Source organism: Cryptococcus neoformans, chromosome 1 (genome assembly GCF_000149245.1).
Source record: "Cryptococcus neoformans var. grubii H99 chromosome 1, complete sequence".
Classification (NCBI taxonomy): domain Eukaryota; kingdom Fungi; phylum Basidiomycota; class Tremellomycetes; order Tremellales; family Cryptococcaceae; genus Cryptococcus; species Cryptococcus neoformans.
The window spans coordinates 220,001-235,667 of record NC_026745.1 but is presented as its reverse complement, the minus strand read 5'-3'; the positions used below and the strand labels follow the sequence as shown (position 1 = coordinate 235,667).

Here is a 15,667-nt window from a genome sequence, read left to right as displayed (position 1 = left end):
TGCGGAAGGCGGAATCAAATTGGGGAATAGGCATTCATAACTCGTGCCATCCTTCTTTCGACAACACCTGCCACAGCCATTTGATGAGTGTCGAATTAACATCTTGCATCTTCATCCGTAATTGACCAGACCATATAATATGACCGACGGTTATCGAGGATCAGAGGAGCCTTCACCCGAAATCCCATCTACGCAATTCATCCCCGAAGCTAACGATGCGGACAACCTGTATGAAGCTGTAGAGATTATGGACGAGAGAGGCGCACCTGTAGATGGGGAATACCTCATTAAATGGTCCGGCACGGACAAGTACGGTCGTCCATGGAAACCATCATGGGAAAAGAAGAGTGGATGTACGGACGCACTCATTATGGAGTGGAAAGAAAAAAAGAGGCGACATCCAACGATTGTCGGGAAGGAAGGCGAAAAGTTGAAGAAGTTAGAGAAGCAGGAGAGGACATCAAAGACCAAGAAGAGGAAGAGAAAGAGTGAAATAGCGGTGAAAAGAGAACCTGGAGTTACGCCGGTGAAGAAGAATAAGACGTCAGTCGGTGGGTGTATTGATTCTTCTCGCCCGAACTATTGTTAATGATTTCTCGGTAGGCAAGGCTGCTGCGCGATCCAGAGCAAGCGTCGATTCTCCTGCATCAACCGCCAGGACTGGTCGCAAAAGTAGAGCTTCTCTTACATCAGTCTCAGCGGGGACGCCTTCCGAGTCTCCAGCACCTGTTGCCGGTCCCAGTCGTAATCGTCCATCTCTCGGCGACCATGAAGATGTTTCGGAAGACAGCGATGTGTTAACCCATGCCACCAGGCGTGGAGGCATGACGCGCTTCCGGTCTCGAGAATCGCAGATTGAACCTAACTCTCCGGAAGTTCAACTTGCTCGTCCGTCATCCTTGAAGTCCTTGTCGGCGAAGGCGACATCTCCCCCTACATCCGATCAAAGGCCGAAGAAAAGTGTCATCACCTTCTCGGGACCGAAATTTCGAGAGACTCCATCCCGCCCTTCTCTGCAACCCACAATCACTCCGTCGCATTTAAATTCTCCTAATTCTAGGGCACGTAACGGTGACAAATCTCCATTGTTTTTACCGAACAGCAGCCTTGAATCCAACGATACTGTTGAGCCCTCTCATACAATAACGTCTGCAGTGACCTCACAAGTTGAAGCTATTGAACGATTCTCAAGCCCACCATTTATGAGACATGAATTACTGGCTCGTGGACAGGAAGAAGTTAGGAAGTTGGCTGAAGAAGGGCGTTCTGGAATTCATCGCGCAGGGCACAGCGACGATGAGGAAGTGCAAGAGGTCGCGAAACCTCCAAGCAAGGGCAAGGGAAGAGCAAATGAGAAGATCGATGACGATGAAGAAGTCGTCGAAGCTGATAACATCCTCTCCCCTCCTGATTTCAACCTCAACGAATTCCTGTCCTCTAAACGTCCAGCCCCCGTAGCTCGTGGGCCATCACCTTATGGTCAACATCCTGCTGTAATCGATTTGAAAAATGCGAAGAAAAAGATTACCTGGCTAGAGGGAGAGCTTACTTATTCGGAGAAAGCAAGAAAAAAGGCAGAGGAGCGCCCCAAGGATTTTGTCGATTCTGCGGAGCTCAGGAAAGCCAAGAAAGATATTGAGCGATTAAAAGCAGAGTTGAAGAATGCTCAGGATGCTAGAACAAGTGCCGAAGATTTGTTGGCTCATAGCGGCAACGACGAAACGACAAAGATATTGAAGCTGTGTAAACAAATCAGCGACTTGAAAGAAAACCTTATGGCTATTCAGGTGGAAAAAGGTGATCTGGAAGAAAAGCTTAAGGAAAATCCTGATTCCAAGGAATTAGCCAAGGTGAAGAAAGAGTTGGACGAACAGTTAAAGGAAAGGAAGGATTTGAAGCTGGAAAAAGAATCCTTCAAATTGCTTCTCAGCTCGCTCAATGACGATCTGGATACCGTTAAAAAAGAGTTGCAGATTTCAAACGCCCAAAATGCCAAACTGGAGAAAAAGGTGAAGGATTCCGACAACGCAGAGCTTGTCAAGTTGCGAAAAGAGATGGAAGATTTGCGAGCCAAACTAGGCAATGTGATCATGGAGAAGGAAGAGTTGAGACATCAATTGATGAACCATCCTGATACGGCCGAACTCGCCAAGGTTCGAGAAGAAGTGAAAGACTTCAACAGTGTCATTAACGAAGCTCTTTTCGAGAAGAAAAAGCTGGAGGAATATCTTGCCAACCATCCCGACACTGCTGCTCTCGCCGATGCCAGATCCGAACTCAAGTCTCTTTCTTCGCAACTTGAGGAAGCTAGACAATCGCTTACATCCTCCGATGCCGAAATGGAATATCTCCGAGAACGCATTGCCTCTGCTGAAAGATCTCACAAGAACTTGGTTGAGGACAACGCCTTCATGCGTAAGCAGTATGATGAGGCGAGTAACAGAGCAGTTGAGGAAGTACAGCAAGCCAATTTGCTGCGCGATCAAGTCAAACGTCTGACCGGACAGCTCAAAGTTGGTCTTAAACAGCGTGAAATCTTCAATGCAACCGTCGCTGCTCAACGGGATGATGAGATTTGCAAACTTCGCGCTCAGATCAAAGTTCTCCTCGACCAATCCCGCCGAACAGATGACGATATCCGACACAAGGCCCAGTTCTACAAGAAGTACAAGGCAGAGTACGACAACATTGTTCGTACAGCATCTGAGCAGTCTGATAAGATTGAGAGATTGGAAGAAAGGGTGGAGACTCTTGTGGATAAGCTAGAAACTCTCAGAGCTGTGAAGATGGGCGCATTTGATGTGGATGAGAGTGAGGATGAGAATGGTAACAGGAGGAAGGGAGTGTCCCCGATACGGTTTCATACGCCAAATGAGGGACCCACGGCTGCGCGACTTCCATTCCCCGATACAAGTGCGGACGGCAACGTGTTTGGTGTACAGGTTCTACAAGAAGCTCAGGCGAACCGGCCGGCGATAAAGGAGGGCGGTGAAGGGTATGTATGTAAGTGGAGAGTAGGAGACGAGAATTGTCAGGTTGTCTGTGATACCGTAGAGGTGAGTTTGAGCTTTTCTCGATTACATACTGGATTGCTGATAGATCAATAGGAAATTCACACCCACGCTATCGCACACCAAAGAGCGGAGTTGGAGGCTAAGGGAATAATCATATGATGAAGCTTATCAAAGAAGTCATAGGAAAAACAGTATGCTAGTACTATCTCCCTTTTGTGGTAAATTTTATAAGGCTTAATAGTCCAGGGCATGAACTTTTTTTTTTGATTGTTTGAAGTGCATCATTCTAGGTGAACAATCGTTTGACTACGAGTTCTGGCAGACCAGGTACCAACGTGCATTTGGCTATCAATACAACATTTATCTATAGAAGGCAACAGGACTACGCCCTAGCTAGTGTCTCTGATGAAGACTCGAGTCTGGCACGGATATCTGACTTGCGCTGCTCAATTTTATCCACGAGCTTCTGGGTAATATCTTTCCAGACTTTTGAAGATGTCGTTTCAAGATATTTGTCGAGTAATGGGAAATGTTCTGTGCTACCATTTGTCTGATCTTCTGCGCTCTCATTGGACGTGTGTTCCACCGCACCCTCCCCTAATACTTCTCCCTTACTGACCGCATCCAGCAACGAGACGAGCACTGTATCAATCGGCACCCTCCCCAAGAATCCTACTCCTTCCCTATGAGCCATAGCTTCTCCACCGCCCTTTCCGAATGTGTCACTAATTTCTCCGCAGCAAGGGCACACATATCCTGCCATGTTTTCTATGAGGCCCATGACCGGTAAAGATAGCTTGCGAGTGAAAGAGAGAGACTTGAGAGTATCGTTCAAGGCTGTTGTTTGAGGAGTGGAAATGAGGATACTTGTTGGTGTTGTGGCGTTAGACACAGTCGGAGTGAAAAGAGGATGAAGATGCGTTAGAAGGGAAATGTGTTCATCGGAGGTTCCTATACCGTTTGTCAGGTCGTGACTTTGGAGTAAGACACTGGTGGCTCACCTGGAGGAGTATCGATGACGAGGTAATCCAAGTCGCCCCATCTGACTTCTGACAAGAACTGCCTGATCATTCCGTCCTTTTTAGGTCCTCTCCAAACCACACTATCACCCCTATCCTTTAACAAGAAGCCAATGCTCATCACACCCAACCGTCTTCCTTGGTCCACGTATACAGGCACCCAGCCGGCTGATGATTGGTGCACAGTCGCTGTGGGGGTATCGAGACCGACCATGCGCGGAAGCGAGGGACCAGTGATATCGAGGTCTATGAGGCCAACACGGTTTGTGGGGGACTGTGCTAAAAGGGATAAAGCAAGCTGAACCGAGGACGAAGACTTGCCTACTCCGCCTACATGAACATTGGTTTGTCAGCAGGGGCAGGTGGTGTAAGAGCTGGACTTACCCTTTCCCGAGAGGACTATGATAATATTTTTCACAGATGACAGTCTGCGAGACACCGGTGTCTCTATTGTTTCTGCCATATCTGTTTCTTTCAGGAATAGATGTTGGCCCGAAATGTAAACAAATTAAAGGTGCTACTACTTATACGGTAGTCAGACCGGCGTCTTCAACTGGAGTGTCACTACAAAAGAAATATTACGTAATAATTTGCCACCTAGTGCTTCTTTTCCTCTATGACTTATTCGACATGATGCGTGATCTTGACGGCTACTTGCAACTGGATTCTCTTCTTATTTCCTAACACCTAAAACATCGCGAGTATGTCAAACGTAGGCACAGTGAAGCACATCCCAAAGGAAGTGCGATACAACTTCCTCAGCGTACGTATCTCCTCAATTTGTTGAAGCGGGATCGGAAGCTAACATTACCCATAGATGGCCGCTCCGGCGAGCTATGTTGCTGGTCTCGGTCGAGGGTAAGTGGTCTCTGCGCGCAATCCCTGTGTAACTTTAAACTGACAGACGTATAGTGCTTCTGGTTTCACAACTCGGTCCGATATTGGTCCCGCCCGAGCTGGTCCCAGTGCAGAAGTTGTTGCAGAAGCTCAAGCTCGCCGTGGTGAAGAAGAAATCCCTGATCCAGATGCTTTCCAAGATCCGGATGACGAAAGGAATTTGTTTGCTGGTACAGTCTACGAAGCGGATGACGAAGAAGCCGACAAGGTGTGGGACAGTGTTGATGCCAGAATGGATGCGAGAAGAAAGGCCAGACGGTGGGTCATTTCTGTGGATATCTTGCCTCATGCTCAATACTAATTAGATATGCAGAGATGCGGCAGAAGCGAAAGCGGCGGCTGAAGAACGCGCTCGCAATCCCAAGCTTCAAACACAATTTGCAGACTTGAAACGATCCCTCTCGAGTCTCAACGATGCAGACTGGGATGCCATCCCTGAAGCAGGAAACTTGACTGGAAAAAGGAGGAAGGCCAACTTGAGATTGGAGGAAAATCAGAATGGAAGAAGCTACAATGTCAGCGACACCGTCATTGCGGATGCTGTGAAGAGAAATGCCATGGTAGGAGAGTTGGATCCTGCAGAGGTGGGTAACCTAGTAGTAAATCGTAATCGGAACTGATCATTTCCACAGGCTGGTATCGGTATCGATGGTACCGAAACAGATCTTGTATCTATCGGTAATGCCAGAGACCGAGTATTATCCCTGCAGCTTGACCAAGTGAGCTTGGATATAGTCGCGGGTTATCGTATTAGTCACTGACAGCTTTGATTAGGCTACAAGAGATGCCTCAAACGGCTCTTCTACCAGCATCGACCCTAAGGGCTATATGACCGCTCTTAACAGTCAGATTGTTCAAACGGACGCTCAAATCGGTGATATTAAGCAAGCTCGCCAGCTCTTGCAAAACCTCATTCAGTCTAATCCCAAACACGCCCCAGGGTGGATCGCCGCCGCTTCCTTGGAAGTACACGCTAAGAAGATGGTCGCTGCCAGGAAGATTATCGCTGAAGGATGTGAGAAGTGTCCGAAAAACGAGGATGTTTGGTTCCATGCCGCGGAACTCAACACACCGGAGAACGCGAAAGTTATCTTGGGTCGAGCTATACAGCACGTTCCTCAATCTGTCAAAATTTGGCTCAAGGCTGCTTCTCTAGAAACAGACATAAATGCCAAGAAGCGCGTTCTCCGAAAAGCCCTTGAATTCGTTCCTAACTCAGTGGGGTTGTGGAAAGAGACTGTCAACCTCGAAGACGATCCTGAAGACGCCCGCGTTCTCCTTACCCGTGCTGTCGAAGTCATCCCCAACTCTGTGGAGCTCTGGCTCACTTTGGCCCGTCTTGAAACACCTGAGAACGCCAAGCAGGTACTCAATTCTGCGCGCAAGCGTATCCCTACCTCTCACGAAATTTGGATCGCTGCCGGTAGGCTTGCTGAACAGTCACCTTCCGCTGTGGCTGTCAAGCCAGAGGTCAAGATGGAGGATGAAGCAGAGTACGAGGCAGAGCAAAGGAAGAAGCTTGCTCAGCAGGTCAACAAACTCATGGCTGGTGCTGTCAATTCATTGCGCAAGAACCAGGTCATTCTTTCGCGAGAACAGTGGTTGCAAGAGGCCGAGAAATGCGAACAGGACGGTTCACCTCTTACAGCACAAGCTATTGTGAAGGCAACTATCGCTCAGGACGTCGAAGAAGAAGACAGGCGATCTGTTTGGATTGAAGATGCGGAGAGAGCAACAAAGGGTGGATTCTACGAGGTCGCGAGGGCTTGTTACGCTGCCACTCTCGAGGCTTTTCCTACTACTCCATCAGTCTGGAGGAAAGCTGCGGAGTTCGAAAAGGTTCACGGCACACCGTGAGTTATTTTGTGTAATTGCATGGTTACATGACTGACAAAAGGTTGTAGCGACGCTGTCCAAGAAATTCTCGCCCAGGGATCCCAACATTGTCCCCATGCGGAGGTCCTCTGGCTTATGGCCGCGAAAGAGAAGTGGGTCGGCGGCGATATCCCCGGTGCTCAAGCCATCCTTGCCGAAGCTTTCAAGCAAAATGAAGATTCCGAATCTATCTTCCTTGCTGCGGCCAAGCTAGCAGCCGAAACCGGGGAGATGGAGGCTGCTATCCAGATCCTTGAGAAGGCCAAGGCGCAGGCAGACACAGAGAGGGTCTGGATGAAGTCAGCGGTACTGTTGAGGCAGTTGGGCAAGTTGGACGAGGCTCTTTCAACTTTGGAGGTTGCTATCAAGAGGTTCGCTTCCTTCGACAAGTTGCACATGATCCGAGGGCAGATCTACGAGTCCCGTAATGAGGTTGCGCTTGCGCGAAATGCATATGCTCAAGGATGCCGATCATGTCCGAAGAGTATCCCATTATGGATCTTATCGGCCCGGCTGGAGGAGAAGGCAGGTGTGACGATCAAGGCAAGGGCACTGCTCGAAAAGGCGAGGTTGCATAATCCCAAGAATGATGAATTATGGGCGGAAAGTATCAAGATTGAGGAGCGAACGGGCAGCCCTCAACAAGCAAAATCTGTCCTTGCTCGAGGTAAGTATCACTTTATTCCTGACCTGTCCTGCGATTTACTAACAGCTTCATTCTATAGCAATGCAAGAATGCCCCGCCTCTCCACTTCTTTGGTCCATGGCCATCTTCATGGAGGCTCCTCAACAGCGAAAAGGTCGTTCCGTCGACGCCATCAAAAAGGCCGGCGAGCATCCAGCCGTCATTTTGGCGGTCGCGAGGAACTTCTGGAGTGAAAGGAAGATTGAAAAGACGAGACAATGGATGGCCAATGCTATTACCGCCGATGAAGACTGGGGAGATGCTTGGGGTTATTGGCTGAAGTTTGAAAGGCAGCATGGAGAGAAAGTGAGTTGATTCTTGTTTTCAATTTCTAAAAGGATATCTGGACTGATACATGAATGATATAGGAACGTCAAGAAGCGGTCATTGAGAAGTGCATCGTGGCGTCACCACACCATGGTCCGGTGTGGCAGTCGGTATCAAAGGATTTGGCCAATGTTGGCAAGTCTACAAAAGAGATACTAGAGTTGGTCGCGGACAAACTGGAATAACGTTTTAGTATAGTGCCAGTTCTTTTGGTATGTCATGATGACAATATGTGCTGAACAGCTTTTTTCTATTTCCAGTCCCCTTGTTGGTGGCAAAGAGGTAGGACGCCTGCAATGAGACCATAACCTGTTTGGGAGTCTCGCTTGCTAATTAATGAAAGGAAGAACAGATTCTTGCCCTCCGGCATCACTCACTAATGCTAGCTATTGCTAACCGATTAGGCTTCGCAGCGGCCTCAGAAGTAGTTGACAAGTTATTGCAACTCAGCTCGAGCATCTCTGCCTAAACGTCGCTGTTACACAAGACTGAGATGATTTTCACCTTTCAGATCCTCCTTAGCCGATACTCCTGCTTCTGTTCTTATTTAGCCATAAATGGTATAAAAGACAACCACAGTTTGGACAAGAAAATATTGTTCTCAATCTCCGATCTTAGAAGTCACACCAAAACTGTCGTCTTGTAGCAGCCTTCCCTATTCTTCAGTATCAGAAATTATGTCTTCAACACCCTCAGCAAGCAGAGGGGGTTTGTCAGCTCTGATTCAAGCTTATAAGGACAGTGCAAGTAATTGGGCCTTTCCAGGATCGGACGCTGGCTGATAGTAAACGCAGAACGAAGCCGCGGGCCAGGCTGTAATGTCGCAAAGTGGTGACCAGAGCTTCGGATCGCAAACATTATCACAGGTAGATAAAAGCGTCAAGTAAGTTACCCAACCTCTGGTTCCCATTCACGTTGATTAATGCTCTTCTGGCTTCCCAGGTCAGCCTTTGAGCCTGGAACAGCTCTTGTGCGGATCAGTTGTATGTCCTCTTGCCCGGATTACCTAGTTTGTACGGACGGACATATTGAGCCGGTGACTGATCCAATGAGTCGCGCATGGGAGTTCAAAAACAGAGAGGCTTTTCTGGCAAACCGAGTTCTTCACTCTTTGGATGGCCAATCAGTTCTTATGTCGGATGAAGATTACGAAGCGGTCAGAGGACTCGTTTCCGCTGCCATGGCGGACACAGGTGAACAGGCGTCTAGAATTATTCGAGACTATTCTAAGGCGCTCGAGAGTTTGGAGGAGGCAAGAAAGCGTCAATTGGAAACCAGTCAGGTCTCCACGTTCACTTTAGATCTGTCGAAGCAGCCTTACTCGATGCGAAGACAGACAAAACCCAGTTGGCCTAGGGACTTTACAAGCCGAGTATTCCGTTTGTGGGCATGGAGGCAAGTATGCACGGAGCATTCAAGGGTTCCTGGAACCGCTGTTTCAATGTCCCTGAAAAATTCAGACTTTGACTTAGCTTCATTCACTGCTAATGAGGGGTCTCGACTCAGAAGCCGCTTACAAGAATCTGCCAAGGTATATTGGAATGCTCGAGAGATTGAAGACGAGTGTTTCGACCCCAACGCTATGCCCTTAAAGCATGTACATCTTCAATCATGTGTAAGTTTCCACCTTGTGGAGAAACGTATGCACACTGCAGCTGACAATCTGTATTCAGGGATACAACAAGGACGACGATTCTGTTCGTTTCCAGCGGACCGATCACCATCTTATGGATCTTTGGCGCAACGACGTGCTGCTTATTAGCCTGGCAACTGGAAGATCACTCACTGCCGATGAGACCTTGTCACTAATGCCTTTGCCACTTTACCAGGACTTCAGTCAACACCACATTGAACCAATAACTAATTTCAACGAGAGTAAAATCACGAGAAAAAAGCCTTCAAACTTCCTAGCTATGAATGATCCAGAATGGAAGAGCTGGCTCCAGGAAATTATCACCACACTTGATCAAAAGAAACGTTTCCCAAATATGTCTGAACTGCCCGTCAGCGGCTATGAGAGTCTTATCAGTGCTGTCAAGCATATTCAAGCAGGGAAAGGCAAGGACTTCATGAGATCCCGGTATGGCGAGAAATCGCAACCTGTGACCATTAATAAGTATTTCGAGAACATCGATCCCTTGCAGCGATTCATGGCTACCAACAAATCATTGGGGTCAAGTAACCTCACGGACGATGAAGTAGTGTCTCGTCTTTCGTCAAAGGCTTACCATCGTTGGAAAGAAATAAGCGGAGCTAGAAAGGGGTTGTCCATCAAAGGGATGATTCGCAATTGCTTTTAAGGTTAGAGGGTTATGAGAGTGAGAGGAGTAAGAGAAAGAAGAGAGAAAGACAGGAAAATAGTTTGGGGCACCGAGGAGAGGAAAAGAGAGAAGACGGAGGGAGGAAAAGTAGGAGAACCGTGCAGGGAGGAGTACGGAAGAGAGGGATGGGAGGAGAAGGCGCAAGGAAAGTGTGAGGAAGATTCGTCAACTGGTATGTAAAGCCCAAAAAAACATCATAGAAGTAGTCCATCGGGTAGAAAAATGGATCATCGAAAGCAGTTTAGGCTCTTCAAACTCTCTAGCTCAGCCACAACGACGTCCAAGCATAGCGCTCCAAGTACAACTGTAGACAAACGACCGAGGACACGAAACTAAAGTATGTAGCACAAGGTGTTTTCCGGCTTCTACGAGGACGTTGACGTCGCTACAATTACCGCCTTCGTTCATTTTTGCAACTTTGTTTAGTGGCAGCTGGTGTAGCCTGCTAAGTCGGTGGGTTGGTAGCAGTAGTGCTGCGTAGCATGAAGATAGCAGATAACTGACAGAATTTCATTCATCGCGCATCTTCTCCGTTGGGCGATGAAAATCCCAGCCTGCTGCAAAATAAAAATCTCTCACAATGACATCCTGATAGTGTTTTGTCCAGTTTTGATATTCAAAGCTACATTTGATTAGCTGTTTTCATCTTTCGTAACCCACTGCCTGCACTGCTTCTTGCCCTTCTCCGAAGCCATTCCTTCCTTTTCTCTTTCGCTATCTGTCTGTTTATGTTGGTAAATTCTCCTCTTCTATCGCTAAACTCAAGCCGTGCGACGAACATTATCTATTGGATCAGCTGAGTATATGTAAAGTTATACGGCATGGCCAATATGTGTGAAAAAGTGTGACGGAAACTGAAAATGGAGTGAAGCTACTGGAGACCGAGCAGTGAAGTTGTTACGATCATGGCATTGAGATTATGGCGACAGAATGTTGATAACGTTCCCATCAACATGCAATGATCGTACTATATATATGTATGCAGACATCAATCACAACAAAGCTAATATACAACTTTTTGTTTCTATGTTTCGAAATCCCGAAGGAAGACGTTATCACCACTTGCCTCGCCGCCAAGTGTCGTTCTCATCGCCGTATTCCACCATGCTCTCAACCAACTCATTGTCCTCCATATCTTCATCCTCATCCATATCCATTCCTACGTCCCCGTTACTCTGGGCGGCCATCACCGTCTGCTGAGACTGTCCACAACCCCCAAGCTGAAGTCCCCATTGGTACTGATGTGTGCCAGTCCCATCCGTGATCTGCGGTTGTTCCTGAGCGGCTGCAAATCCAAAGTCACCAGTGGGTGCGTTCCTGATCCTCGCCCAAGGATCTTCCCTTTCCGTCTCCTCCACAGCTCCTTGCCAAAAAGGCGCAAAAGCATCGCTCTCGAACGCCGCATAGCTCGGCTCTGGTGCTTGATGGCTATTAGCAGCAGGAGCGTAGCTGTGCGGGACGGTGCCGAACGAGCTGGCACGCCTTAATGGCGCTGGTCGCTGGGCTGGGGTTTGACTTGATTGAGGTCTTTCATATGAAACAGGAGGGTGAGGTGTTTGGTTGTAAGGCAGCGGGAGAGAAGTGGGAGTGGGGGATGGGTGCGTGTAAGAAGGAAGGGAAGAGGGTTTGCGGCTTAATGGAGGTGGTCGTGGAACAACAGGGTAGGCGTAAGCAGTGGGCGAAGGAAACGGAAGTGGCAAGTTTTGAGCAAGGAACTCCTGAGAGTGACATGAGGTAAAGACTTATTGAAAATGATAAGAGACTTACATGAAGAGCTTTGAGGTCGTATCCTTCCTGAGAAACGTGCATGTTCCCGGAGAGGCTGGCGATGAGATCGTCCATTGTCGCTGTAACCGTCGCCATTGTTGAAATGCAATGGCAGCCTGAGATGCAAGCGATGAGATGGAAGTCGTTGAGAAGAAAACAGTAGTGGAGCTCTCGTATTCAAATGAGAGCGGCTTTTGATACGCCAAACAACTTGTGTGAAAGCTTTTATGGAGCCCAACGCTCGAAGGTAGATTGTAACGTTATAAAAGTGGGAACGATGTACCGGTACCAGATAAAATGGTTTAGTGATGTACTTGGCCAGACCCTAGCATAGAGTTTACCGCAGTGCTGGAAACGATCGATGATGATTGCACAAGTGCGCACACCGGATACCGGGTGGTTTTATAGCCAGGTGAGATGAGACGAGAAGAGGGCAAGTCAGGGAGTGAAAGCGATCTTCGCTACGATGCGAACTGCGTTGAGCGATGTAGGCGAAGGGTCCGATTATTTGTGACGTCGGAAATGGAGAGTACAAAGTGGAGACACGATATGGGGAAAGCGCGGAGAGTGGTGTTGCTGATAAGTTGAAATACAAGGGAACTAATATCTATGAAAGCCAAACCCAAACCCACCACTCACCACCGGTCCCACCAAAAGACCTCCTCCGTTCCGCTCGCCCGAACCGGCTACGGCCCAAAAACAGGCCGGAGCCAATGTTTGTGGGGGGCAAATTCAGGCACCAATATCCTCCTGACTACCCTGGAAAGGAAGGATCTGCGCTGCTCACTCCGGTTTGTCCCGGTGACTTCATGGTGCACAAACTCCCCGAATCATTTCGAACCCCAAAAGGACACCCAACTTCCAACTTCCGCATCACAAACTTGTTTGGGCCGGTCGTTGAACAGCGTTTTCTGTCCGACATTTCCTTTTTGTCCGCCAGGGCTGAACGCAAACTTGTTGAGACTGCGCATTCCACATTACTGTCTTGGGCAACAAGCATTCTCTGCTATGTTCCGTGATCACAACAAATTGTTGGAGGCTTGAAAAAAAATCAGTCGGAGAATGAATCCCATTTGTACATTGTTCCTGACGTCCAATTTTTCTTCGAACAAGCCAAAAATCCGAACTTGCCGTGTCATGCCGTGACCGAACATTGAGCCCCTCTGTGCCCCTCCTTTATTCTCTTCCAGTCACCGGGCTCCATTGGGGAGTTCTGTGTGCGTTGACCACACGTTCGGTAAATATTAGGGAAGAGGGATGGTCTAGAGGTTTGGAATATGATGGGCATCATCGTGCTTCGTTTCTTTTGCCATTCTTCTATGCTCATTACCTCCGTCAGAGCAGCATGGAGCGCCGTCGCAGTCGACTTGGCACTTGTTGACGGATGGGGCTCTTTCTCGCTATTCTTGGGCACTGCATGCATTTTTTGTTACTGGCGGGTATGTCTTCTTGTATCAAAACCGTCTTCATTTTAATCAGTATCCCTCCTTCTTTTCACCATTCGCTCCCCTCCTTTCTTCCCGCCTGCTCTCTATTGTCCCGTACCCCGTACATCCCAACAAGCGTTGGGATCTTTCCATCCTACTTCCAGCACCGAGAGAAGGTGATCCTTATGGTGCAGTGGTGCCGCCTCGTACATGATGGATTTGTCACATTCAATAAAGCTGTATTTTACCTTACACTCTGCATTGATAGCCGCTGGCTATTCTCACCCTATATCTGTAAGGCATCGGACATTACGTTGTGGTAACGGAACGGTAAAGAGTGGGCGAGGTGAAGAAAACGATTGATGATAATAAAAGACCGACAAACAACTTTCCACCGCGTTGAATGATGCAATCGCCGATTTCGAACTTTTTAATCGACCGGCCCGCAACACCCGACGACATCATCCTTTTATGGCACAAATTAATGGCAACGATCCACCGGCGATGAACGGATTTGCGACGGATTACGGTTGAGACCAGCAAGAAGGCAAGTCCATTGCTGGCAGATGACGGAAATGTGGGGGAAGCAGCTAAAAACATTAACTAATATGATTTGTACTAAATATCAGTGAGCTTAAGGTCAAACAATGAGTAAACCTTAGAAAAATGAGAACGAAGCCATATAGCACCCCACACTAGTCTCAAATAATGTGAGGGTTTTTAACGCAGTACCTCGCTCCACATCATTTAATCAACATTGATTCAACCTATCTTTGTACTTCCGACAATAGTGGAGTGTATGAATAACAGGCGAAGCACCACCATGTCATGGTTACTCTTCATCATTCAGTACGTTATTTGTTTATGCAGGTAACAGATGATCACCACGACAGATCCAGTATATCACTGATGTTTCATGCCATTTTGATCATCTCTACGTTTAGAAGTTTTTGAAGTATTACTACAACTTCATAACATGCCGATTTACTAGTCTTCGGCCACAATCCAGACTGTTTCATTTGACAAGAAATAAGAGAATGACCAGCTATCTATGATAGGACAGCAATAAGATGAGATGACAAGACGTCCTGCTCTTCCACCACCGCTGAAACATTATCAGCTTTCTAAGTCTTTTCCCTTGTAACTGGGGCCGAGCTCACCTTTGAGGACCATCTTGATAAAAGCCTGAGCAACCTCGGGCTGTTCTTTAACCATCTTATCCAGTCCCTCCTTGCTCAACTTCCACAAAACTGATTCTCTTTCGGCCACAACGCTACAGTTTCGCGTGGTCTCACTCAACGCGCTCAAATCACCAGCCATTGTACCTGCCACCATTGTCTCTTGTACTAAGTTTGTTGTATCATTATAGGCGTAGGTGGCGCGCAAGCATCCAACTTCAATGATGTACATCCCGTCGGCAGGATCGCCTTGCATCCAAAGGGTGTCACCTGACATGATGAAAGACTTGGTGAAATAAGGAGCGAGTGATTTGCAGAACGAAGTGGAAATGGAGGAAACCGAAGAGGCTGAGTAGGCACCAAAAGTTTGTAAAAGGACTGGAATTGGCTGGGCCAAAGGTTCTTCGGGTGGTGGAGTCGAAGGCTCGTCATCATCTTTGGAAGCGTAAGAAGCTTGTTATAATGGTCAACATCGTCTTGTCGAAAAGAGCAAAATTACCTACTTTGGAATAAGGTATCTCCTGCTGCTTTAATCAAATGGCTCCTCCGCGGACTGTTTTGGAAAGACTCTGACAATGAGAAAGGCGGTTTGGCAATTTTCGGGAAGTCCATGACTTCTGTGGTGATTTCACAGTCCATTAATTGTTGGTTTTCCAAAAAAGCAGTACTATAAGAAGATTGTCAACTTATGCCTTTTTGTTATTCCCTTTAGCTTACAGATACACGTTCTCCGTCCATTCCAGTGCATCATTCAGTGATTCAAACACTTCAACCCTCGTGCCTTCTCGATCTGCCCATAAGCCAACGCCTTGCAATGCAGTCCCAACGAGTCCCTCGGGTTTTGCGCCACACAGAATCAAGTGAACATCCTTGGCAGCAAGAAGGCGTTGTACCCTGACGAATGCTTCAGCCGAAGAAAAGTCCAGACCGTGGACGAGAGTAAAATCAATGATGAGAAAACGAATCGGATTGTGCTGCCACTTAGCGAGGTCGAGGAGTTTTCGAATCTCGCCCTCGACAGTGGTGATAGTGCCAAAGAACACTACAAACTGATCAGCTCCGTATGTGACACGATCTAGCAAAATAATTTACGGAAACCCTGGAGCTTCATCACATATGTTTGAGAACCGACCTGCTGGATGAAACTTCTCTGCCAC

At 47.7% G+C, this 15,667-nt stretch overlaps 6 protein-coding genes and 1 non-coding gene; 3 read left to right on the top strand and 4 right to left on the bottom strand.

Moving 5' to 3' along the window:
• The first annotated feature begins 59 nt into the window (after positions 1-59).
• On the top strand, positions 60-3,376 carry CNAG_00083 (hypothetical protein). XM_012191124.1 has 3 exons: positions 60-551; positions 604-3,056; positions 3,108-3,376. The coding sequence occupies exons 1-3, from the start codon at positions 140-142 to the stop codon at positions 3,171-3,173; spliced, it is 2,931 nt and encodes a 976-aa protein (XP_012046514.1). The 5' UTR covers positions 60-139; the 3' UTR covers positions 3,174-3,376.
• On the bottom strand, positions 3,279-4,540 carry CNAG_00082 (cytosolic Fe-S cluster assembly factor CFD1). XM_012191123.1 has 3 exons: positions 4,418-4,540; positions 4,016-4,363; positions 3,279-3,965 (listed from the first exon to the last, which is right to left on the bottom strand). The coding sequence occupies exons 1-3, from the start codon at positions 4,494-4,496 to the stop codon at positions 3,397-3,399; spliced, it is 996 nt and encodes a 331-aa protein (XP_012046513.1). The 5' UTR covers positions 4,497-4,540; the 3' UTR covers positions 3,279-3,396.
• A 140-nt stretch (positions 4,541-4,680) lies between these two features.
• Positions 4,681-8,068, top strand: CNAG_00081 (pre-mRNA-processing factor 6). XM_012191122.1 has 9 exons: positions 4,681-4,796; positions 4,851-4,891; positions 4,946-5,188; positions 5,244-5,514; positions 5,563-5,649; positions 5,705-6,783; positions 6,835-7,472; positions 7,531-7,796; positions 7,859-8,068. Exons 1-9 carry the CDS (start codon positions 4,737-4,739, stop codon positions 8,000-8,002), a joined length of 2,829 nt encoding a protein of 942 aa, XP_012046512.1. The 5' UTR covers positions 4,681-4,736; the 3' UTR covers positions 8,003-8,068.
• A 426-nt stretch (positions 8,069-8,494) lies between these two features.
• Positions 8,495-10,478, top strand: CNAG_00080 (hypothetical protein; the record flags this gene model as incomplete). Its single annotated transcript, XM_012190785.1, has 4 exons — positions 8,495-8,560; positions 8,612-8,700; positions 8,760-9,432; positions 9,491-10,478. 4 exons carry the CDS (start codon positions 8,495-8,497, stop codon positions 10,115-10,117), a joined length of 1,455 nt encoding a protein of 484 aa, XP_012046175.1. The 3' UTR covers positions 10,118-10,478.
• A 541-nt stretch (positions 10,479-11,019) lies between these two features.
• On the bottom strand, positions 11,020-12,520 carry CNAG_00079 (hypothetical protein). XM_012191121.1 has 2 exons: positions 11,906-12,520; positions 11,020-11,856 (listed from the first exon to the last, which is right to left on the bottom strand). The coding sequence occupies exons 1-2, from the start codon at positions 11,999-12,001 to the stop codon at positions 11,194-11,196; spliced, it is 759 nt and encodes a 252-aa protein (XP_012046511.1). The 5' UTR covers positions 12,002-12,520; the 3' UTR covers positions 11,020-11,193.
• An 833-nt stretch (positions 12,521-13,353) lies between these two features.
• On the bottom strand, positions 13,354-13,678 carry CNAG_12014. Its single transcript, XR_001045301.1, has one exon. It is a non-coding gene; the product is annotated as a hypothetical RNA (non-coding RNA).
• A 547-nt stretch (positions 13,679-14,225) lies between these two features.
• The window catches only part of CNAG_00078 (vacuolar protein), a 4,750-nt gene continuing 3,308 nt past the window's right edge, over positions 14,226-15,667 (bottom strand). The window contains exons 10-14 of the mRNA XM_012190784.1: positions 15,603-15,667; positions 15,228-15,552; positions 15,014-15,177; positions 14,493-14,963; positions 14,226-14,437 (exon numbers count right to left, since the gene is read on the bottom strand). The exon at positions 15,603-15,667 is cut by the window's right edge and continues 135 nt beyond it. Of these exons, the coding sequence (XP_012046174.1) occupies positions 14,382-14,437; positions 14,493-14,963; positions 15,014-15,177; positions 15,228-15,552; positions 15,603-15,667 (1,081 nt within the window). The 3' untranslated portion in view covers positions 14,226-14,381.